The sequence below is a fragment of the Podarcis tiliguerta genome (genome assembly GCF_965153285.1).
Source record: "Podarcis tiliguerta genome assembly, chromosome: 13".
NCBI classification, from domain to species: Eukaryota; Metazoa; Chordata; class Lepidosauria; order Squamata; family Lacertidae; genus Podarcis; species Podarcis tiliguerta.
Genome location: NC_139546.1, coordinates 21,439,041 through 21,464,770, shown reverse-complemented (window position 1 = coordinate 21,464,770; position 25,730 = coordinate 21,439,041). Strand labels below are relative to the sequence as shown.

At 44.3% G+C, this 25,730-nt stretch overlaps 1 protein-coding gene across 8 annotated transcripts in view; it reads left to right on the top strand.

The window, feature by feature from the left end:
- NFE2L1 (NFE2 like bZIP transcription factor 1) overlaps positions 1 to 25,730 on the top strand; it is a 33,524-nt gene that overhangs the window by 495 nt on the left and 7,299 nt on the right. For 2 of the 8 annotated variants that reach the window (XM_083408609.1, XM_083408605.1), the window contains exons 2-3: positions 6,575 to 6,760; positions 7,065 to 7,576. In XM_083408609.1, coding sequence (XP_083264735.1) covers positions 7,067 to 7,576 — 510 coding nt within the window. In that variant the 5' untranslated portion in view covers positions 6,575 to 6,760; positions 7,065 to 7,066. Of the gene's footprint in view, positions 1 to 91; positions 3,312 to 3,860; positions 5,531 to 6,574; positions 6,761 to 7,064; positions 7,577 to 23,153; positions 23,642 to 24,957; positions 25,674 to 25,730 lie in introns of those variants that run through there. The other 6 variants (XM_083408608.1, XM_083408607.1, XM_083408606.1 and 3 more) reach the window with 6 other exon arrangements.

The following is a 25,730-nucleotide window of genomic DNA, read 5'->3' as shown; positions in this document are numbered from 1 at the left end:
GGAGGAGGATAGGGCTATATGAGGGGAAGGGGGTGGAGTTAAACAAAGCAGGGGGAAGACTAAAAGGGGGGGGGGAAGCATAAAGCGGAGGTGGGGGGGGGCGAGGAGAAACTGAGAGAGCAATGGGGTCCGCGGTAGAGAAGAGGGACCTCTAACTGGGCCGCTGGTGGAGAGCGAATTTAGAGGAGGGGGGCTAAAGAAACGGTGGCCTCGAATAGGCCAGGTGGGAGGGAAGCGGGTAGGAGAAACGTGGGCTGGGCGAGCAGCGGCGAGAGCACGAGAAGGCGGCGGGGAAGACCGAGAGGAGCAGAAAGCTGAGGAGAAAGGAGCCGCGTGTGGTGCGCTGGAGGCTGCGGAAGGGTAGGGGGCAAAGTGAGGCCAGCCCCTCGCAAGCGGCGGCTGGTGGGCTGAGGGAAGTGTGGGGGAAGGGCCTGGAAGCTGTGGCGTGGGGGGGGGGAGGTTTGAGTAGGGTGTATCGGGGGACTCGAGAGCTAAAGGGCAGCACGTGGGCTAGAGGGGGAAAGGAAAGGGGTTCGTGGGCTTGGGCTGTGTGTGGGGGGGTTAAACGTTAAAAGTTGGCCTGGAGAAGTGAGGGCGGGGGAAACTCCCTTTTCTGGTTTCCCCGGTGTTGTTGGGAAACGAAGCAACCTGAAGCAGGGACTTCGGAAAGGATGGTGCAGGTGGATGTGGGAGGGGTTACTCCACAATGGGGGGGGGGTAGTTCGGGAGCGGAGGTTCAGATTGGATGAAGGATTCTTGGAGTGGAGCGCGACTTTCGTTGCAGGTTTGGGTTGTAAACCACATTCGGTACAGTAGGCTAGAGGTGGTATGCAAATTTTAAAAATCGAAAGAGCCTGTGAATTATAAGGGCTGTTTGTTGTTGTTCTGAAGAAAATATAGGTATGCTTTATTATGCAACAGTGGTTTGGGGAAAATATTGCCCTACCTTACAAGGTTGTTGTAAGAACTGCTGTGTGGTGTTCGAAACTCCCATTGTTCTAGGAGCATTTTGCAATGGGGAATTTCATTAGTGCGAGCAGTTTCTGAGCTCTGGGTGCAGTACTGTGCCTAAGATTTTAGATTAAACTGCAGTGGGAGGAAAGGAAGATCTTTTTCTGCCTCCCCACTTCCAGCTACTCTGAAGACTGGAGAAGAGACCCTCTTAATATTGGGGGGTGGGCAGGAGAAGGACTAGACCGTGTGAAAAGTGAACATAATACTTAAGCTGCAGTTCATTCATTTTCAGCTTTGTATTCTTATTATTAAAAAATTGTGCCTAGACATTCCATTGTTGCGCCCATAACCTAGGTTCAAAGTGCCATTTAGCTTCTAACTTTCATATCTCAGTTTCTAACATTGCTACTGTGATAAAGTATGTCAGCATTCCCCAATTTGGTCCCCTCCATATGTTTTTGACTGCTGCTCCCATCTTCCCTGATCACTGACCATGTTGTCTGGAACTGATTGATGTGGGCACCCAGAAAGAGCACTGTAGGAAAGCTAAGTAGTATCTATTTACAGGCTTCCCATAGGCACCTGGTTGTCTGCAGTGAGAACAGGATGTGGGACTTGACTGGCCTTTGATCTGATTCAGCTGAGCTCTTGTATTCTTAAATGGATGCATGGTGAAATGTAGAAGGGGCTGTAAGTATCAGTGTACTACACTATCTATTGAGTATAGTTCTGTTTCTCAGTAGAGTGCTAGGAGCCTGGAGGAAGATGGTAGTGGGTGTGGGATAGTTATGGTCAAGATAACCAAGAGCATAATGGGTAGTTTGGAGACTAGCAGATTATTGAGTGGGGAAAAGAGGCAATTAGAGAACCTTTGGATAGTATACAACTTTATTTCATAAAATTTATACACTGCTTGATTGTAAACAAACCAACCTCAAACTAGACCCTCTTAAAAAGGATTAATTATGAAAAGTTATTGCTTTCTGATCCCATGTTTGCAATCTTCAGAAAATGAATTGAAATCCCCATTTCAAATAAGGTATTTTAGGTTTTGTACACCATGTTTTAACTGTTTTGATTTTGACTGCAGACGAATTCTGGAGGCTGAGGTCTTGTGCATATTTACCTGGGAGAAAGCCCCATTGAATGTAGTGAGACTCATCCTTAAGTAGACATTGATTGGATTGTGCTCTAAATTGTGATAATGAATAATAATAATAATAATTCCCCAGCCACTCCGGGTGGCTTCAACAAAGATTAAAAATACATTAAAATGTCACACATTAAAAACTTCCCTGAACCCTCAGCCTTCAGATGGCTACTATGTGATGCAGGGGGTGCAACTTTTGAGTGGGATATTAGGTAACTGGAACAAGAAAGTAAAATTTTCTAGAAGGAGGAGGTAGCAGGGAAATTAATGGCAAGGAACTGTTTTATGTGTGGCTAAGAGTGTGTGAACACCAAGTAGGGTAGATTGATTTAAATCAGGAAGAATAAAAGACAAATTTAAAATACTGATTTTAAATTGTTTCCCATTGATTCTACAAGTTATTTCTAAAACTATGGTGTAAGACACCAATAAACTATGTTATTTACACTGTTTAATTCTTTCAACCAGGATTTACATCTCTTTGTCATGTTGTATATCCATTTTGTATGCTCTCCTTTCTTACCAATACAACAAATGTCTTTAAAATATTCCCATATGGGGCCTGTCATAATCAGGATGCATGATTGTTAGGAGGTTAATAAGCATTTTTTCTCGGAAGTAAGTCCCATGGAGCTCAGTGAGGCTTACTCCTAGAAAGAGAGTATAGAATTGGAACCTTAGCATGAGAATATTGGAACATGCAGACTGGACAGTTTGTCTTCTCTTCTTCCCAATGTTCTTCTCTCCTTCACCCTGCCTTCGCCCATCCCACCCTCACAAATACAAGCAAAAATAAAATACACATGAATGATATGTCATAACAAGGCTTCATAGTTTGTAGCCAGACTAGAATAGATCTATTTTCTTCAGGTGAAAATGCATGTATATGTTTGGCAGGTAGTGTAAATACTCATATTTGAGAAATTGTCAAATTGGCTTTTTATGTACAGAAGCCTCATTTAACTCAATGTATATGACACCGATTCTGTGGGTAGCTGGAGGACTAACCTGCCTTTATTAAGATTTTTTAATATTAACCTAATTAGTTGCATTTTCAACAATATTTTTAAATATATGCATATATATATATATATTACCTTGCAAGTAGGAAATATTTCAAAAACTTGCAACTAAGTCTAAATAGAAAAACTAGAGGGAATTGTTCTACTATAATGTGAGGAGAAGATGACATTCTCAGTTGAGAAAAGTGTTTAAAGAGTTGAGGGTTGGGATGGAAATGACGGAAATGACTGGCAGAATCCGAGACCAGGGAGAGGAGTCGATGGAAGAAGATTGGAAAAAATTTAAAGTATATTTACAGGAATACTGCAAAATTAAGGAATGTTAGAAGAATACTGGAATGAAGTTATATGGTTTTAGCAGAAATGTTATAAAGAATTAAGCAAAAATTGATTGTTAATGGGTTGAAGTGGAAAATTTAAAGTTAGATTGGGTTAGGATAAACTATAGAACAAAAAATTGAGAAAGAGGGAAAGGATTTGCTGAATTAGCTAATTTGAACTAGAATACAAAAAAGGGAGGTGTGAGGAAGTCAAGGAAACAAGTAAATGAAAGATAAAGATATGGAAATTGGATGTGTTTTTAAATGTTTTGGTTTTTTCTTGTTGTTTTGATGTATTGTTCTTTTTTATTTTTGACGTATTTGTTAAATTTTTCATTGTTTCTTTTTTCTTTTATACTTTTTTTTCTGTAACTATAAAACTTTTAATAAATATCTTTTTTAAAAAAAATAAAGAGTTGAGGGTTGGGGATGGGGTTGGTTGGGGCTGTGGATTTCATAATGGAATTTAAAATTTTTGAAAGCTCAGAACTGTTAGAGATCCTTGTGGGGCTGTATAAATAAGTACAAGCTCTCTGGTGGTCTGAAAAAGGATTTTATGGTAGTGACTGGCCTAGGGGGAATTCTCCAGGCTGTCTCCCATGTTATCTGGATGCATTTTGAGAAGGTTTAAAATGAGACTGAAATGTGAGCCCAGAAAGTCATAGTGACAGAGGTTAGGATTAAAGAGTGGGAAGCATGCCGGAGAACATGTGTTGGGGGATTCTGGCTCTCCTAGATCTTTAAAAACAACAACAACAACAACAACAACAACTTTGAAATCACATGTCTCTGATGGAAAGGAAAAGAGAGGGAGACTGAAATGTGATAGTAGGCCAGAACAGAGATTGGGTTAGGATGAGTACACGATTGCACTTAGCAAATCAAGGTATGGATTTTGAAATTTCTTGTCTCCCCCCCCCCCCTTATTGCTGATGGTGACAACTGATTGAACAAAGATTAAGAGTGGGTTACAACAAATGTTACAGGTTAAATGAGGCAAAAGTTGTGTTGAAATGCTACAGGAAGGCTTGCAAGCTATCATCTTTCTACTTAAGGCTCATATATAATTCTTACTTTTAAAAAAATCAAGGATTTGTTATGGATATGTTATGATGTGCACATACATTTTCTCTCTCCAGCAATTTTGTGATGGGCATGCTAAGCCTTCCCTATTTTCATGTGGCTTAATTGCAACTGTCAAAAGTGGGTTCTTAATAGTAATTTAATGCTGTACATGCAACCTCATGTCCTTGGGAGTTTGCTAACTAAGAACTTGCATGTGAGTCATGGGCGTAGCCAGGATTTATGATGGGGGGGCAGGACCTTTGGGTTTTTTTTGGGGGGGGGGGCAGAACTGAGCTATCTGCAACTCATATTATTAAATATGTTTATTTACCTGCACCCCCCCCGGCTATGCCCATGGTTTGAGTGTGAGTGTGAGTGTGTGTGTGCTTCAGGGGCTGCTGCGTTACACTAAGTCAAACCATTAGCCCATTTAGCTCAGTATTATCAACACTGATGGCAGCAGCTCTCCAGGTTTTAGACAGGATACTTTCCCAGCCCTATCAGGAGACACCAGGATTTGAACCTAGACTTTTTGTGTGCAAAGCATGTGCTCTAGCCTTTCCCTTTTGAATTAAACTCTTAGGAACTTTGGTTCATTACTTCCTGTCCATCCTTCTCTGTACAGTTTCCATGGTTCCTTATAATCACCAGAGGGGCTGCAAGGTAGATTAAGGATAACAGGGAGTGGTCAGATTTTTCATACATAAGCTCAGGATGTTAAATGACCCCTAATAGTTAAACACTCCCTGCCCCTTTGAAACACAATGCATGTGTATTCTGTAAGCATTACGATGCTGTAAACGTGGTAGGTGCAACTTTGTGGGGAAATGTTGGAGGATTCTTTCAAACTGATGTGTATATACAGTAATTCAGTGTTCTGTAGCTAATAATTGAGGAAATATGAACATTCCAAAGTGGGGCAAGGCACCATGGAAAAGAAGTGGAAGAAGCTGGTGGGGGTGGAGGTCATTTGGCTGGTGAGGTCATTTGGCTTTCCCACAGTATCACAAATATACATGGTAGGTATCTGTGACTGGAATGGAAATCAGAGGATTTGGCAGTTTCTGTAGCAGGGACAAAAGTAGGGGGAAGTGAACATGTTAAGCAGGAGTTTAATAGTATTTTTGGTCCTGCATTTGTTGGATAAATGTGGGTTTTGTTCTAAAGTGCCAGCAAGCTCTGTGTGAAGTAGGAGAAGTAGCTGCAGAGATGTATGTTGATGAATAGGTAAAGGTACCCCTGACAATTAGGTCCAGTCATGGACGACTCGGGGGTTGTGCGCTCACCTTGCTCTATAGGCTGAGGGAGCTGGTGTTTGTCCACAGACAACTTCTGGGTCATGTGGCCAGCATGACTAAGCTGCTTCTGGCAAACCAGAGCAGCGCACAGATATGCCATTTACCTTCCCGCCAGAGTGGTACCTATTTATCTACTAGCACTTTGATGTGCTTTTGAACTGCTAGGTGGGCAGGAACAGGGACCGAGCAATGGGAATTCACCCTGTTGTGGGGATTCGAACCGCCAACCTTCCAATCGGCAAGCCCTAGGCTCTGTGGTTTAGATCACAGCGCCACCCACATCCCCACGTTGATGAATAACACCCTTCTAAAACCTGAAAGCCAGGCTTCACACTTGTACTTAATGTAAATTGACCAGAAACTCATACTGAATAAAAGCATAATCAGCATACTTCAAAATCATTGGCTGTAAGCAGCTGGGATAGAGGATAAAGGGTGGTTGAAAAGCGAGTAGGGCACTAGTTTTATTTGCAAGGTTGTTATTATCAGTTGGGTCTTTGTTGTGTCTTGCTGAGGAGTCAAAGGGGAGTGGAGAGAAGTGAAAGATGATGTTGCTATAAAATGGAGGAAGATAAGCAAACCAGGGCAGTACTGACCTAAATATAATTTTGTGTGTGTCAAGATATACTTGTTGGTGAATTATGTAGACTCTGTGCACACTTTTTTCTTTGTGGCCCATAGGTAACAGTGTTTCAGTGTTGAGCAGTGTCCAAAGGGTGGTGTCTCTAGTGTTTTATCACCTTCATTTTTTTGGCTGTGTTTCAGTTTCTGACGAAACCCAAAGCAAGCAGCAGAAGAGTCTTTGAACATTTTCCTGCTCTGGAATCTTGGACTAGAAGAAGGAGGAGGGAAGAGTGAAGTTGCAGCTGTTCCAGAGGACTTGTCCCATCTTGTAGTCCGTGTGGGAAATTAAGACTCAAGGAAGTTGCTGCATGTGGACTCTTTGAGACAGTAAGTCACGTGGGTTTATATGCAACTACCTTGGCTTAGTTACAAAAGTTTTTGTCTCTGGATAGGCAGAGAGCAGCAGAAATAGGAGTCCTCCTGCTGGGAGACAGCTTTCTCTCTTCGAGAGATCTTTAGAACTTTAACAACTCTCTTGGTGGTAATGATTGCTTTTAGGTTTTATTTTTTAAATGGGGTTTGAACATTTTTAATTAAATTTTTTCATTCTTTAAATAACTGTGGAGAGTTAGCTTGATAGTGTGAGTTTTAGTACATTTTCTGCTACATGCATTTCCTTTTCCTTTTCCAGAAATGCTTTCTCTGAAGAAATATTTCACTGAAGGACTCATCCAGTTCACCATTCTCCTCAGTTTAATAGGTGTGAGGGTGGATGTAGATACTTATCTGAACTCGCATCTTCCCCCTCTGCGAGAGATCTTTTTGGGGCAGAGTTCTGCTTACACCCAGACACAGTTCCACAACCTGCGGAACACTTTAGATGGCTATGTCATCCATCCAAAAAGTGTAGATCTGGACTATTATTTCACAGCTCGACGGCTTCTTAACCAGGTGAGGGCCCTGGACAGGTTCCAGGTGCCCACCACAGAAGTCAGTGCCTGGTTGGTACACCGAGATTCTGAAGGTTCTGTCTCTGGTGCCCAACCCAATACAGGCATTGCCCTTGAGAATGGCAGTGGCTTGCAAGATGGAACTGTTCCAGACAATGAAGTGAGGGAAAATGGAGCAGAACAAGGATTTGGTGAAGAATTGGAAGACCTAGGTGCCGTGGCTCCTCCAATGAATGGTGATCTAACCAAAGAGGTAGGTTGTTACTCTCGGGCACAATCTGTGGACTGGTGTGGTGGGGAAAAGAGAACTATTTGAGTATTTATTTGTGACTTGCAGCTGTAAAAATGCTACTTATTGTCAATAGCTTAATATTTCAGTGATTTGGGCAGGATACTGGGAAATTTCTCTTTTTGGTAAGATGTTTGTTGGTCTGAAATTAGAGCAGTTCTTTTGTTGCAGCTTTCAGGAGGCATCTCAATAACACCACCTGCTTATTTTGCAGCATTAGGTAATAGTCTCAATGCACGTATCAAATGGATAGTGATTTACTCAGCTCTGGAGTACTTCCAGGAGATTTTTCTACTTGGTTTTCAAGGGAGCAATGGGTAAAGCAGGTCTCCTGCTCCGTCCTAGTTTCTAATTCCAGTGTACAATGACTGCCTAGTGCCTTCCTTTTCCCACCCCTTACTGTCTCATAAGGTTTTCCTTATGAAAGCCTGTTCTGGTTTGACCTGTTTGCATTGTGCCTTGCTTAGTGATGATTTGAATTAGCTGGCTTGTTTACTTGGATGCTCAAATCCCTCTCCCAAACACAGGGTGGAATGGTCATGGAGAATCTCTTCCAGACCACCCTTAATCCCTGATACTTTGTGTTGAAAATGGACAGTATTACTAGAGCTAGTGGCCAGGCTGGGAGTTGCTGAAACAGCTGCTGTGGCTGCCTTCCGCTCTTGTCATATTTTCTCATCCCTACAATTGGCAAAAATAGGCTGAAGGTTTCTGAGATCTTATCCTTGGAAACTAAAAGTGAAATATCTCAGTTTGCGGGGTTTCCCCTACAGAAGTAGAAATGGAGAATGACCCACTAAGATAGGAGTGTGTGTGAGGGTGTGCATGTGCCTGTGGGGTGCTTGGAACAGGAGATTGAAGCTAAAGAATTGAAGGTTTTTTGTTTTGTTCTGGTAAAGCAGGGGATACTAGGGGGGAGTCTTGTTTGCATCCTTAAATACATCTTTTGTGTTCTGGATTATTGTTACAGGAATGAGGAGGAAGATGGTTGTACTAGAATTTCTCATATTTTAAGACTGCTACCTTTAAAATATACATCTTAACTACCCATTATTGTAATTTTAAAAAGGAGAATACTGTGTTGAAAATTTGAATAGCATTTTTTGGTATATTTAAAAAGTTCTATAAATAGTGACTTGCTGAGATGTGCAAAGCAATTTGTAAGGGAAGTGTGCGGGTTGCTGGTACTTTCCTTTGTGTGTGTATGCACACGTGTACTTTCTATTGCTAGGTTTACAATGTAAAAAACACAAATATAAGACTAGGGGTTTTTGTGGACAAGGACAATCAGTAGGCTCTTCAACCATGAATCTGAAGACCAACACAATACTTGTTCACCCTTATAAACCCATGAGGCCCCCAAAGGGTGAACAAGTTCTGTGTTGGTCTCATGGCAATGAAAAAGTGGGAGTTACTGAGGCGTGGCTGATTCTGACTTTGATCAAGGTGTGTGTGTGTGTGTGTAGGACAGGGATAGAAATTGTGCGATACAGAGAAGCTCCTATTCTGGAGCAGCCTTTAGGGTTAATTCATTTTGCTTCCTATCTTTTTGTGCTGGTTATGTGTGATCTGGGGCTTGAATGGACTTGCCATGGGTTCATTAGAAGTATATAATATTTCATACTGCACTTAAGTACTTGGAGCACTTCTTGTTCATAATGCTACAGCAATGCAAGGCACCAAGCCATTTTCCGATTCCATATTGTCAGTTGTGGACTGAGTAAAGTCTGATTTGCCTTAGTGAATTGATAGCGGAGACTATATTTGAATTGGGTGCTTTCCCATTCATGGCTCACTTTGTTAATCGCAATGTTAGACCAATTATGTGCTTTCACTACTGATGTGCAGATACTGATCATGCACAAAACTTCAGGGTCGTGGTGAGGATAGGGACATAGTCACTTTGCTTGTAATGAGGTAGTGAGTCACTCTCCTTTTTTTAGTTGTGCAGAGAACTTAAATTCAGACACAGGCTACAATACAGTCTGGATATGAGAGAGATGATACAAGCTTTGATGGTCCCCAGCGGCACTTGTCCCCTCCTAAATGGGAAGTCCCTGAACACAAAAGGAGGACAAAAAGGAAGGGTTTGGTAGACATGTAGAGTTGTATATATGCACAATCCCACTAAATGAACTCTTACGGTAGAGTGCTCAAACTGCCATATAAAGGCTACATATTTTCTTGTTATGAGATACGGTTTTAGTGCTAGTGGTTTACTGGGTGATGCACAGATTAGAAGCAGGCTTAGGGTTTTGCTTTGGATGGACAATACAGGGTTTATTGGATATAGGTGGACAGGTGTTATGTCCGTAGAGGAGGTTTGGCTCTGGTTTGTGTTTAAGGACTTGCTAGATGCAACGTGGATAGAATTTTCTGAGCTGTTTGCTATAGTGTTAAGCAGTTGTGACTGCTTAACAAAAACAATCTTAACATATTTATAACAAGGAAATAAGTTTTTCAGCTGAAGGCCTTCCGAAACGATCAGGTTCTGGCCAAATGCCTAAAACACTGAAGTGTTATAGCAGTAGTGATTATTGCAAGGTCAATTGTGAATGCCATGGAGGATGACGAACAGAAGAAAGGGCTGCCATGAGCAGTTTTGTGCATTGTCCAAAGTTGTTAGCAATAGGTATGGGAAACCATGTTCAACTGATCACGCAGCTCTAAAACTCATTGGGTGGCTTATGCAGGTCACCATCTCTTAGCCTGCCCACTGATTTTTGAGAAGCTAAAATGTTTGTCAGAACTCTTTGGGAGAAAGGCAAAATATCTTGAGATCAGGGTAGCAATGAGGTTCAGCTATTATGGCCCTCAGCCCTGTGATTAGAGATTTGTTTCTGGAAGAAACCGCAACTTGGACCTTGGATTTACTGTACATCATTGGGCATATCTTGCTCTTTTCTACAAATAAAATGGGAATAGTTGCCTGTCTCACAGGGTGGCTGTGAGAGTGAATATTATCGGGAATACAAAGCAATTTGTATGAGTTTTGGAGTCTCTCACTCCCTATAGAAAAGGAAGGAACAGCAGAAGTAGCAGTGGCTTGTGAGTTTGTTGAGAAAGGAGAGGCTTCAGCAACGTGAAGGTTTTTTATGTGTAGGTGAGCTGTGTAGGACTTTGGTTTATCCTATTGTATCTGCAGAAGTGGTTTTAAATGCTTTGCGTATGAAAATAAGAGCCAGGTGTGAGTAGCATACGATCACTTTTGTGTTGTCTAGGGCTTTCCTTTTTTGCATGATAAAATATCATGCAACTCCCTAATGCGTTGCTGAATTTGTTTTTTATTTTAAGCCCCATTTCTCAGCATATGTTCTTTGCTCGCTGGATGCAGTGAGTCTGCTAGGAACCCTAGCTGGCTTAGACTGGATCCACTGCCGGGAAGAATTTGGGCTAATCCAAATACCAGCTTGTGTGGGAGGTAAGCATTGCTGCAACCCTCAAAACACTTTACCTCCCTCACCCCCACGCATGCAAATGCCACAAACTGCTTGCTATGGGGCTACACCTTTTCCTGCAGCAGCTGTACAGCCACTCCCTGCCCAGACAAGCAAGTGTAGTATCCCCTGAGCTGATACATTATGTATTTTTTTAACTGTTTGTCTAGAGGTGATGTGAGAGCTGGGTTTGCTAACATTCAGCATGGAACATATGAACTGGTAATAAAGAGCTTCTGACTCTTCATTTCACCATGTGATAACCACCAGTCAGGCCCTACCTGATTACCAAAGGAGTTGTTTTATTTGTATTCTGTTAAAAAACATACAAACTCTCAACAAGGCTCAGAACATAAGAAAACATTAGGACCAATCAATAAAAGCAGTATAAAATTTTAAAATATGTCCAACCAATATAAAATGCATACCTTTCTTATATGTGTGATCTTCAGTCACTTCTTTTTTATAAATTATAATATGGGACAGCTTGTGAGATGAGGACCACATGTCCTGCAGCTCTTCTGTTCTTGGTCCACAGGATAATGAATCACACAACAAACGGCTAACTCTTCTGATGGGAATTTAGCCCTTTGCTGTCTGATCCACTCCCTGCTGACCAGAAGAATATTTCCTTTTCCAATGACTATTCATTCAAAAGTAGTGAGTGATCCTTTGAAAGCAGGTGTCTGTACCAATCTAGCACTTCTCACTAGATGGGTTGGGGAAGATATAATTTCTCCTTGGGCCTAGTCAGTACAGTGGATGCTTCTGCTTTGCTCTGTGACTGAGTTGTGTATTTATCACTGAGATAAAAAGTTGCTTACCTTATCCACCAGACCAATGTCTAGCTTCCATGACTGCAATAATGAGTCTCCTAAGAACCACCCCCCCACCTGTATGCATATTCATGCACTTACCCAAAACTGCTTGCTTGTGATGTGATGTGTAATCTTAACTTCAGAGCAATATTTTGGCTTTGTTTTTCTTTGCTGAGTGACCTGAAGCACTTGCAGGGGATTTTGAGATGTTAAGGGGCTTTTTGTGTTAATAGAGGTAATGTAGAAGGCATGCTGGCTGCCTTTGAGTAGTGTTGCATTAGTGGGAAATTTTTACCATCTTCTGCCATCTACTTAGAAACACTGTGGCATTTTAAAAGTATCACAGGCACAAGACATGCTCCTAGGAGCTTTTCTATCCAGCCACAGCAATTTGATTTTCAAAGTTTATTGAGTGGGTAGAATAGACACTCTAATGCTTGGAGATTGATTCTGTGGATAAGTTATTTCCATATCTGGGAATTGGGAAGATGGCCTGTTCTGGACAGGGTTGTGCTTCCTCTGATGGAGTTGGGTGCATGGTGTGGGATGCTCTCGGATTCATCTCCATCACCGGAAGCACCTTTTTTGCTAGCTTGTTCCTGGAAAGAGAGCCTGACCACAGTGATCCATGCTCTGGTAACCTGTAGATTTGAATTCTATAATGTGCTCTATATGAGGTGGTTTGGGAGCTGCAGCCAGCATCTGAAATTAGCCAGGCGCCAGTCTCATTTTGCAACTAGCAACCAGCTTTTTGCAACTGGATGGAGATATCCAGGTGCCACCTCTTGACTCCTAGCATCTCCACCTGCTTGGCTGCAGTCAGCTGGTCTGCTGGGTACCGCGGCAGCAAAATTGGTGTCTTTTGGTGCCGTGCTACCCTGCAGACTACCCAATTTGCCTGACAGCAAAAATAAGTAAAGTTAAAAAATTTTTTTGCTGCTGGGTGAATCAGGTGGTCTGCAGGGTACTGCTGCAGCAAAAGACACCCTTTTCAGTGGTGGCTCCCTGGCTTTGGAATTCCCTCCCTCTTGAAATCTGGTTGGCACCAACATTGGTAGGTGTTTGGCACTAGCTAAAAACTTACCTTTTAAAAAGTGGATTCTTGATGTATTAGGCAACTGACTTTTTGGGAGTTGTTAGTTTGATGTACCCTGCCTTGGGATCACTTGTTTGATGAATAGCGGGTTAAAAATGACATGGATTCATTTATGTATTATAGCCACTGTTTGCTTAAAACTGGGGCAGATTTACTAAATAAGAATGTTTGTGTCTGTCTTCTGATGTGTAATCAAAGTATGGATTTTCCTTGTTACTCTATAATAGAGCTTTCCCCTACTTCTCCTGTGTTGTTTTAGATTCTGTCTAGTTTCTTATTTTAGCAGCTGCTACATGAATGACTTTATCTTAGTCTTCACTTCCCACCTTTGTGGAAACACACAGCCTGTTGCTGTTAGCTAGAAGTGGCTCTAAAAATGTGAGTACTGGGATTAAAGCTTGCCTAAAACTTGTCTGCTCTGGAAAGCTCTTCCTCTCTTCCTTGCTGTGTTTTGGTTTGGGGTTGATTATGAAATAGTGAAATAAAGGTACTCTGCACATGCTCAGAAGCAGTTTATAGATACTCCATGCTGAGCCTTGCCTCAAGGTAAGAACTCGTTTCTTACTGAATGCTGCCCATGACTGGAGCCAAAGGTTATAGGGGGGGGGGAATTGTAAAAGTATGAAGTATATTTCCAAGTTCTTTGTGTACAATAATGTCTCAGTAATCCTTATATCAAGATGTCAGAATAATAACATTTGGCATATCACAAGCTGGTTGCTGAGACTGAAAAGAAAGTGACTTGTGTGAAGCTGCTTAGAGGGTTCATAGTATAGAAAATGAACTGGGGACTTCCAACTCACTCTTTGTGTTCTTAATATTATGTCACACCAGATCAGTATGCTGAGAAACGCTTTTGTAGAAATACCTGGTATCCTGGAGCATCCTTGTTAGTCTAAGTAATGTAGTATTTTGATTCCATATTAATTTCAAGTATCTTGAAATAATTTTTTTTAGCAAATGTGTTTGGGAAATCCACACTCCCAAGTGAGTCATAAGCTATGGATGAAAGAGATTGTGTAGATTACATTTATATGCTTTTTGGAACATCATCCACCTTGTCATCTGAGCTCCAGCATTGTTCCAGTGGATCAGAGTGCCAAGCCTTGTGCTTTAGATTGTTGAGTGGGGTGGCTCTTCAGCTGTAACAGCTTTCATACCAAACTTGTTCTTTCATCCCTGCAAGGCCATATAGAGTTCTTACGGCTGTCTTGTATTATTGGCCTTGGCTGTCAGTGCTTGTTTTTCAACTTTGTCCTAGAATGGGGTGCTTTGGTTGGCCGAGCTCATTAGCTGTGGATGTTGTAGATTATAGACAAAAAACTTCATTGAAATTTGCCTGTAGGGGACTATAGGAACATAGGAAACGGCCTTACTGAATTAGGCCCTTGGTCTATCTAGCTCAGTATTGACTACACTGACTGGCAGTGGCTCTCTGGGGTTCAGGAAGGGGTCTCTTCCCATTCTATGTGGAAATGCCAGGGATTTTACCTGAGACCTTCGGCATGCAAAGCAGAGTCTATGACCCCTCCCCAAATACTTGCATTCTGCCTGCCTGAAACTTTCCATTAAGCTTGCTGCCTCCTCAGTTATCTGCCCTATTGCCTGGCCTGGTATCCTTGCACATGATTTCATCAGACATGATCCTTCAAGATTGCTCCTGTTCATGCCCTGGCTAGTCTTGTTCAGTCATTTCCTATAAATGCAACATTGAGTGACCATAAGAGAGTTGGGCAGCTGTGATTTCCCTGGTCTCTGGCAAGGTTTTGGAATTGGGTGAGAGTGAGGGATGCTTGTACAATGGTACCTCTAGTTGCATGCACCTCTGGATACGCATCCTTCGGGCTATGTATGCAGCAAACCCAGAAGTATTTTTGCAGGTTTCGCCGTGTGCACATGCGCAGAACAGGCACCTCCAGTTGCGAAAACCTTGGGATCCGACCGGAGTTCTGGAACGGGTCCTGTCTGCAACCAGAGGTACCACTGTATTTAGGAGTCCAGAGTTTTGATGCCTGCTGTGCAAGGATTCAAGAACAGTGCTTGTAAAAGTGGCAGAGTTTGCTGTTAATTCCTCTAGTATTTTTCCTACTTTATGATTCTATAGGCTTGAGTTGTGTAGGCAGCTTGATCTTCTAGAAGGACTTGTTCTCTGGATTATGGTGCCCTTGTATTATATTTCCACAACAAGGGTATAAAAATAAATGCCCAGCTCAGGCAACATGTGATGAGAGCTGAGAGAGTTAGTATTATTCCATCGTGACCCACTCCCACCCCAAGCCTGTCTCTACTCTGGCAACATATGGAGAAGATCTCCTTACCCTTTGCTCTGTCTCCCCCCTCCCCCTGAATGCTGGGGTGGTGGGGGGAGAGTTGTCCCTTAAGCAATTCCTGTAAACATGGGCCAGTTGAGAACATACTGTTTTCCTCAAACCTTAAGAGGTGAAGGGAAGGGTTCCCCCTCCCCTTTCCAGACATGAGGGCTAATGGAGTTTACAGGAACTATTCTAGTATGTGCACAGACATTTTTCAGTGTGAGACTAGACTGCTGGCCTTCTGAACCTGGGCACTCTAGAACAAGACTGGACTGTTCAGAGCAGACTTGCATAAAGTAGGCACTGCAAAACAGGCACAGGACTTCAAAGCTGCTGAGCAGCATTCTTATTAGGACACAGCAGACTCCTGTAAGATTATACATTGCTTCTGAAAATGGCTGCTGTCTGCTAGTAAGAATGCAGCTCAGCACCCTTTAGCCTTTCTGTGCTTCATTGCATATTTTAGCATTGCCCTTGCTGCTTTTCCAGGCTGGTTTTAGGTTATCTTCATTGGGCAGCTACTGTGCCCCAAGGTGCTTAATGAGAGGCTTACCTATTAACTCCTAACTTGCCCACAGTGCCACCTCTCCCTGTTTCTGGCTCACTGTGATATTATGATTATCATGTAATTATAATAATTTCTGTTTCACCATTTCTACGGCCTGGGACTCAAAGCGGCTTACACAGATAAAATAGAACAAGCTTAAAAACATAGAAAAGACCATCATTAAAATGTAATTAAACACTAATTGGGTGCATCCACCCTTTAGCATGCACCACCAGTAGTGGGAGCATTTTCTGCTATGATTTGCTTGCCACCAAGCAAGCAGGCAGTGGTGCCTGATAGGAACAGCAGCTGCCACTGCTTACTTGCCTGCCTTCTCCCACTTACGATGGCAGCAGCAAGCAGTGACCACTACTGCACTGCCTACTCACTGGATGGCACGTGGAGAGGGGAGGAAGAAGAAGCCGCCACTGTCCATTATGGTGACTTACCTTGTGGAGGCGGGGTGGGTGAGCAGGGTCATCTCACCAAATGGTTTGCTATCAGTAGTCCCTCAAAGGCTGGAGCCTGCCCCAAATGTCTTTTCTTGCTATTCAAAGTGTTAGGATTCGGGCTTGATTCATGTTACCTTGGTCTGCATCTCTGATCCATCTGAGCCTTTCGTTCTCTGTACTTTTAGTTCAGGCATAGGCAAACTCAGCCCTCCAGATGTTTTGGGACCACAACTCCCATCATCCCTAGCTAACAGGACCAGTGGTCAGGGATGATGGGAGTTGTAATCCCAAAACATCCGGAGGGCCGAGTTTGCCTATGCCTGTTTTAGTTCAAGTTCTATCTTTAATACTGTTATAAGCCTCTTTCCCACCCCCACCCCTCAAAAAGTGATTTATTAGTCTGGACCAGAGGCTTAAGGTGAACTATAGTATTCACATACAAATCTCAAATCCGTAAGATCCGGCTCTCCAGGGAAATGTTTCTCCCCTGCCTCCTAGACCTCCTCCCCATAATGTTGGCAGTGGCAGAAACAAAAATAGTGTCGACATGATATTGGAGTGGACACCTTGATGGGGATGCAAATTGTCCCCTTCCCAATCATCCAACTGGCCACTTGAGCTGGGAGGGGGTAGTTAGATCTTCATGGCTCAGCTGAAGGGCAGAGCACTGTGTCTTGTTCATGGGTTTGCCCTGTGTGTAGGTTGTGGTGTTACCACTGGTGTGCAGACCTTGGAGATCTCACCAAGGGTGAATGTGGGTCTTGGACCAAGAAAGTTTAGCTACCTCTGGCCTAAAATATTTGTAGGTATGTCGCACAAGTCTGTTTCTCTCAAAAAAAATATTGATACCTGCTCTGTATAGGAAAGTCAAGTATTGCACAATAATTTAAGATTAAAATGCACAGATATTTTGTTACATGTTTATGCATGCATGTTAAGATAGCAGGAATAGGGCCCCTGAGTATGTGTTTGCAGAAGTGGCCCCTAGAGGAATAGGCAGTAGGAGATGACAGGTTTGGGACAGACATGGTCCAGGGGCAGACAGAACTAGGGTATGGGCATTTAGTCTCAGAAAGCTGGGGAGCAGGGAGGCTCGAGCTACCCTACTTTCGTGAAAAGAAATTAAGGATTGTTTGTAGAAACCTGGCTGGTTGAAAAACAACTTGCCCACAATGATACTTTTATGCCCACTTCTTATTGCATCCAGCACAACTTCTCCCTTTCCTTGAGAAGCTGCAGCTATTCTCCAGTCTCGCACTTCTGTTTGTACTCAGGGCCCCCTAAACCTGGGCTCACTTGTGTGAAAGTAGGACCCTTTGCAACCTTTAGGATTAGGAGAGTTTGAAGAGGTTCCGCCCTGTCAAGTTAAAGGAACAAAATGCTTGAGCTGTGTTTATTTTTAACTGTAGCAGAGTATGTTGCTGTTGTTTTTAGTAAGCTTGTCTTTCCCGGAATTACAACATGAATGCACTGGGACTAGATCCATACACATTAGTTTGGCCTGAACCCTTGGGAAATAGCCTGACTATAAATGCTATCGCCCATCGTTCACCATCACCCTGTTTCCTGGCCAATCTTGTTTGCCTTGACATGGCTATCAAAAAGCTAACTTTTGTTGGAGATTAGGCCCCAGAGTCCTGGAGCTCTTCTTCAAGCACCTTTTAAAGCAGTAAATGCTGCTTCAACTTAACATACTTTAAAAAGGGGTGAGTCTTATAACATCGTCAGTTTTCTTAAGCTGTAATGTTTATCGCCCACATAGTGGGTGTTCGCCTGTGCTTACCTTCATCGTGATTACGTGTTTATATATGGATGGCAAACTGGGGTGTAGAAGATCAAAGAGTTGCCAAAGTTTTCTTCAGAAATTGTGATGCAATGCATGCAATACAGTTTTTGACTTTTGATGTCATGCTTTGACCTCAGTTTTGTAATGGGGTGACTTAGGATGCAGCCCCCTTGGAGTCCACTGAATGCCAACTTTTTATTCATGGTTATATATCTATATATCTATATCTGTTCTATACTCTATTGACTCTTTCTGCATCTTGCTTTCCTCCCCTGTTCATTTTGAATTAGATATATACATAGCAGGATGCCATTCCCTCACCTTCTTTCCCCAAGACCTGCTTTTATTTCTCATCACACTCAACCATAAACATTTCCCCCCTGCTCCCAGGGTGATCAGGGTGGATTTTAAAAAATAATCATTTTTTTTTAAAAAAAGTGACTAGAAGTTTATCTTAAAGAAGAACTAGGTTGATCTGCATGTTAGCACTATAGTATGCCTTTCTACCGATTTAATTTTTACCTGCTAGCATTGGGGCTTGCCTATATCTATATCTATGTTTGAAGATCCAATTTGATCAAGTATGAATATTTGCATTCAGCCTACCAAAGTATTTGGTATTTATTTACCTAATGAAAATAACCCAGTAACTAGCAAACCTTACTTCCATCTTTGTTACTTTGTTTTTGTGAGGGTGAGGTTGGGCCGAAGCAGAGAGGAGGAATGCTGTAAATAAGACAACAAATTTACCCAGTGGTCAGATTCCTATATTTTTATGCATAACCTCACAAACTCTCATGGCTATTGGTTGTAAGCAAACACTAAAGGGGAATATTTTAAAGGCATTCCCTATATAGCTAAAGAAAAACCTACAAACCTTGCTACAAAATGTATACAATGCAAGATGCAGGACATAGTTGTAAGAATCAAAACAGAATAAACAATACTCTATTTAGACAGAAACCATAGAATACGTTGGAGCCTCATCTCTGCAGAAACACCCAGTGTCCCGGCCCTGCCAGGGGGCTGTCAGACAAGGAATGTCCAGAGTGAGGAGGTAACTCTTTATTGTCAAAAGTACACTTACAAGTAGGGAAAAGGCATGTCTATCAGTCCTACATTGCTCAGCTATTCCAAGGTGTGCACCCGATGAGGCAGTTGCAGTGACAGAGAGGCCTGGCCCCTGACCTCAGCTTATGTATCTTCCCCACCCAAGTTGCGCGTAAGCAGCATGTGAAGACTGCATCCGCGTGTAACCTGTTTCTGCTCCTCCCTCTTCAATCCTTGCTTGATCCTGGGAGACAGTGGAGCAGGAGAGGTGGGGGCAAGAGGAAGAGGTGTGGAAGCCCTTGACCAGGAGTCAGCAAACTTTTTCAGCAGGGGGCCGGTCCCCTGTCCCTCAGACCTTGTGGGGGGCCAGACTATAACCCCCGGACTCTCCCATCCCTTCTCCACAGTACTGGATGAGCCCTGGTGGCTGCTTACCTGTGTCTTGCGAGCGGCAGGGGCTGGCGGCGGCGGAGGGACGATGAGCGGCACACGAAAGGGCTCCAGAGAGGGGCTGCTTAAAATGGCGGCTGATCAATCACTGCTGACCCTGGCACCAACAAAGCCCAGCCCCCTTCCTCCTCTAGGCAGGTCAGGGAGAAGCCAGGAGGAGGGAGGGAGGGAGGAGGCGCCAGCGCCAGAGCTGCCGTGTGAGGGAGAGGGAAAGAACACATGTGCTGGCAATCCATGCAGCGATTCCCAGACCATCTGCGGGCCGGATCTAGAAGGCAGTTGGGCCTGATCCAGCCCACACACCTTAGTTTGCCTACCCATGCCCTTGACTCTCCACCAGCCTGACCTCTCCCTCCTCCTCCTCAACCTGTTCTTCACTCTCTAATCCTGCAGCTTATCCTGCCTGATTCTCATCTCCTGTCTGTTACAGGCTCCCCCAGATCACTGTTCCCTTCTTCCAAGTTAGACTCTAACCCCCCTTCTCCTGGTGGTGCCCACTCCTCAGTATCCAACCACCACTCCTCAGTGTCCAGCCAGTCCCTGTCACAACATCAGGTTTGGGTTCGAAGAATTCCCAGCTTTCCTGGCCACCCAACCTGTTCCCAAACCTGGGAGAGATTTCAACTAGCTCAGGATGTTTCATAAATCACTCCTTCTAAATCCCCTTCTTTTATTCCCAATGGCAGGGAAATAGTTTTATGTATTTTTTTAAAGAGAAAATTCCAGAGGGAGTGCAAGTTAAAGCAGTTCAATCACCTTTGGTTCCCTTCCTCTTTGGAATGCAGCATAAACTGCAAATGAATATACCGGTAGTTTCATGATCAAATGTGCACCATTCTTTAGGAACTATATGAAGAAATAATAATCATTGATTTTAAATCAAACCACCTTGTTGGTGATTGGAGGCTTGTTTGGGAAAAGTCTAGGTGGAAATGGGTGGCAATACATTTTGAGGTCAGGGTTTTAAAAATTCCCACATAGTGGCTCTAGGCTCTGACTACACAGTGAGCTGAGCACACATTGTTGACTGTCTGTCTGGCCTCTATGTTGACTACTTTTAGTTAGAGCTGTCATGAGGTTTTTGTAAGTAATTTTGGTATATGCTTTCACTCTTGTCATTTATAATGTAGAATGGGGGAAGTGGAACATGTGTTTGTAGTGTCAGCTCCTGTGTCTTAAAGAAGGAGATGGGTAATGAAGTAAAATCAAACTGGAAATAAACTATTTACAGTGTAATTTTGTACATGTCTACTTAGAAATAAGGCGGGACGCGGGTGGCGCTGTGGGTTAAACCACTGAGCCTAGGACTTGCCAATCAGAAGGTTGGCAGTTCGAATCCCCGCGACGGGGTGAGCTCCCGTTGCCTGGTCCCTGCTCCTGCCAACCTAGCAGTTCGAAAACATGTCAAAGTGCAAGTAGATAAATAGGTACCGCTTCAGCGGGAAGGTAAACGGTATTTCTGTGTACTGCTCTGGTTCGCCAGAAGCGGCTTGGTCATGCTGGCCACATGACCCGGAAGCTGTACGCCGGCTCCCTCGGCCAATAAAGCGAGATGAGCGCCGCAACCCCAGAGTCGGCCACGACTGGACCTAACGGTCAGGGGTCCCTTTACCTTTACTTAGAAATAAGTCCCACTGAATGTAGTGAATAAGTGAATGTAGGATTACAGACTTAAGTTCCCATGTGCCAGTAAAAAATAATAATCATATATCTTCAAAGGACCTGGGATTTTTCAATTCCTACTTGAACTATATTCTGCAAAATACAATGGAGGCAATTGAAACCACCAGGTTCAGCTGGATTGAATGTTGTCTGAACAGTTAGAACTTCTGCAGCTAACAGAAGATAGAATCAACAAGAGAACATTGAAACATGCAACTTGGGATGGCCTATGATATATAATATTAAGATGCTGCTCTGTTCCAAGTACTTGCTCTGAATCTTTGACCTTTAGCCCATTGCTGTCTTAACTCATTTCAGAACACAGTGTAGACAGAATCCTACCTTATTAATTTCACTGTACAGTATAGAATTTAAATGTGTAAGTAATAGAATGGCAGGTAAGGTTAGACTGGACTGTTGGGGGGGGGGTGGAACAGGCATAGAAGACACTAGTATCTGGATCCAAAGGGATGGTATAAATATTTCTGAGAGAAAAGGAGCCCTGTTGGATCAGACCAGTAAAGGCCCATGGCAGCCTCCAGGGAAGCTACAAGTCTCCCCTGTTTCTTCCTCAGCAGCTGCTTATGTATGTAGAGCTTCCATTTTACTGTCATGGTTATTGGGTTTATTAATGGCCATCTTCTATTAACCTGTCCAATCCCTTTTTAAAGCTTTCTAAAGCAGTAGCCAGCACATAATAAATATAAATATAAATATCCCTTCCATCTGACTGGGTTGCCCCAGCCACTCTTGTTGCGGTGAATTCCTTAAATTGTGTTCTGTGATAAAGTGATTTTTAAAAATCTACTCATTGAGTTCTTTGTTACATCAGTAGAAGAAAATATTTCCTCTTCGTTTTCTCCACACTTTGAATAATTTAAAAAGTTACTGTCATGTCCTTGATCTTCCTTTCTAAACTACCAGTGAAATCCTATGCATGTAAATACAACTGAATAAGATGGGACTTTTCCTGAGATAAGAGTGCATATTAGAATCATAGGTTTAAAAGTCTCAAATGCTTTAGCATTGGGGAACATATGTGAAGTGGCTATGGAAAGGGCTGTATGAATATTTTGTGTTTTATTATTTTTAGAATGCTGCTGATTGCCTGTGTGAGTGGATGTGGTGGTAGTAGAATCACAGAATCATTGTAGAGTTGGAAGGGACCCTGAGGGAAATCTAGTCCATCTCCCTGCAATGCAGGAATCCTGGCCACAGCCATGTGGGCTCAATCCACCAGCCTTCTGGTTAACAGCAAGACACACTGACCCTCCTCTGTCCTGGCACTTTGTGTGTCTGTGTATGTTAACGCTGCTGTGTAAGAACCCATAGGACACCCCCCCCCCCATATTTGTAAATGCTCATTCCTAGGGCTTTGCGTAGTTTGAAGTGTAGTGCAGCAAAATCTCAGCAGCCAGCGTGGGCTTCAGCAGAGCATTTCCGGCGGTTGAGGGGCTTCCATACCCTTCCGTGCTGCCGTAAAACAAAAGTGTGGGGGTGGGGATGAAATCTGTGTTGATACGGAAGAGGGAACTTTTGGTAATCTCCGGCAGGCTGGGGAAAACGTTCTAGGCAAGGGTGCTGCCTAGCAGGACTGATTTTGGTAGGTGATATGCAAGAGCGAAGGAATGTTGTCGGCATTTTATTCTTTTTGGTGTTCCCCGAACCGCTGCGAGCATCACTGCCTGGCTTGGGTGGGGCATCTTGGCGTGGGAGCTTCTCAAGGAGACAGAGGCCCAAACATTGCTGCAGCTCCCAGGGCGACCTGGGCGGGGTGGAAGAGAGGAGCAGCAATTGGCTCTCCTCTTCGCATTCTCGGTGACGAGTGCGAGGTGGAGCCCTTTCCTCTGCATCCTCAGCAGGAACCTGAGGCCTGGGATTGGTTCTTTCTGCAGCCTAGGTAACCAGCACAGGGCGGAGCCTGGCTCCCTCTGCATCCTCCGCGGTGACCTGGGGGAGGGGATTGGCTCCGGCTGCAGCCTAGGTAACGGGTGTGTGTGGTGGGGGGGTGTTGTCTCAGTCTCGCTGCAGCCTCAGCCCGGCACATGGGGTGGGGATTCCATATCTGCAGCCTGGGCATTGAGCAGGGGGTGGGGATTCGCCGGAACTCCTCTAAGCAACAAGAGGAGGAGCGCTGAGGATTGGATCTCATGCTGGGGCGGAGGGAGGAGGGCTGGCGATAGCACAGCACCTGTGGGTCACATGCTGGCAAAGGAGGGGGGCTTCTAAACAACTCGGGGGCGGCTGGCAAGCCTGCCAAAAAAGAAAAGAAAAAAAGAGCAACTGTTAACTGAAACCAGAGATGTCTGTCCAGCACCCTGCCTGGGTCACCCAGCTCTGCCTGCCCGGAATTTGCGCTCTACATAGACCATGATCTGGGTGGACAGCTCTGGGAGCGGCAGCTGGGGACATGAGAAAGGTATCCCTTTTAACCCTTTTCTTGCCCCTCCTTCATGCCTGCTATTAGATTGTGGCTAGAGCAGGCCAGATCTCTTCCCACCAGGCACCTTGGAGCTAATAAATCTGTAGGGGGGAAAGGATGTGTTATATGGACTTGAGGAGGGAGAGGCTCTGAGAACAAGAGGAAATGGGTTGTGTGAGAAATGAATGTCCTGAAGTGGGGGAGGGGAGCGGAGTCTTGGAATGGGGGGGGGTACATCTGGGAAGAAGCAGACGGTCGAAATGAGGGTGAGGGGGTGCAGACCAAAGACGCCTTTGGCCCATATGGGTATCCTGGCCTGTTTACTGAAAGGTGCAGGTGGGGGGGGGGGCAGAGATGGGTACCTTGCTGGCATATCTCTTTGCCCACACCATCAGATTGCCATGAGACCTGAGAAATCTTCTGTGTGTAACTGGACAAGGCATCCATCCAGATTGTATTTAATTTGAACTGGTTTTTCGTGTTAAAGGGCACACTGCAGGAGAATAACAAAGTTGGGTTTGGTCAAGGTACCCATTTTGTGAGATGGGGAAGAGGGTTGTCTAAACTTGTTTTAGTTAATTTGGGGTGAATTCAAGAAGTGGGGGGGGGGGGGAGGAAAGGTGATCCAAATAGTGCTTCCGACCAATTAGGCCCTGAAAGAGCATTTGATTCTGCTGGGGTCGGGATAGTGAGAGTCCATAGCAGAACAGGACTGGCAGTTAGAGAAGAGACTGATTTGTAAGGAGGTCCTGAAGTATTTGACCAGTGATTGAAGGTGATACCAGAATTTGCATATTCAAGTTAGAGCTATTATTGACAGGAGGAAAATTCTGAATAGTGTTGCAACACAGAGCAACCTTATGCTCTGACATTGGGGGTCAGAAGGTAAGGGGAAATCACGACACTTTTCTGTTTTCTTTTTGGTAGTGCTGTGAAAAAGAGGGCACTTTACTCTGCTGAGTTCTTGTCTGGAAGAAAGAAATAGCAACTTAAAAATTAGTGTCTCTGGCAGCCTGAATTCTGGATCCATATGTAACCTCTGTACATAGTAGAATAGTAGTTTGGGGTGGGTGGGTATCTGTTTTCCTTAGGAAATAGGTTTGTGGAGGGTGGGGCCAGGAGTGCTGGCTGACAGTGGCGCTTAAAAAACTGCATATGCCTTGTAACAAAAAAGAACAACCGCCTGTGCCACAGGGTGGGGAGGTACCTCTGTGTGGTTGGCAATTCTAGGGCTGGGCCTGGATGAAAGGAACACACTCCTGCAGTGCGTGAATAAATATAGCCTGCCTGTGGGGGGTGGCTTAGCCTTGGGAGAGGCCTGTCCTGCAGAGGAAGAATTTTCAGGATATTGTGGGGGAAGGGAGATGGCATTCCAAAGGAGAAGCATGTCTAGAGTCTGGTCTGGATGAGGGCTGATCACTGCTTTGCGGTTGGAAGAAGGCAGTGTGTGTTGAATGCGTTCAGCAGGGCAATTTGCTTTCAGTTTGAAGGGCTGGTTAAGGTAGGCAGCTCTGCTGTCTGGAGCAGAGGGAGCTGGCCAGGCAGAGCACGCATGGCAAAGCCGGGTTCTTGAGTTGCATCAGGTGGCTGAAAATGCAGAGAATCCCCACCCCTTTATGCAAATAGCCAGAATGGCACCACAGGCTGATGCAAGCCCGCTATGGAGCAGCAATCCAGAATGACAATTGGCCCTCCCTTCCCTCCCTCCTCCCCTCCCTCCCTCCCTCCGCCTGCCAGCCAGCCAGCCGTCTGAGCGGTTAAAGCTGCAGACTCCCTGCTGCCTGGACAGAGCGAGCACTGCTGCGTAGCATGGGCAGCGACAAGGAGACAGCTCTGTTGCTGTTCATGGAGTTCCCGGTCTGTGCCCCGGAGCAGCCTCGTTGCAGAGCCGCTCTTGGCCAGCTCCCAGTGCAGAATGGCTGTAGGTGGGGGGAAGGTATCTGGAGCCCCACGACATCAGGGATGGTCCAGAAAAGGAGCAGGAAAGGTGGGGCTGCACCAGATTCAGAATGAAGGGCGGCACTTGGAGGTGAGTAGGGTCAAATGGTGGCGGATGCAGTACGTCACAAGGGAGGCTGAAGTTGCA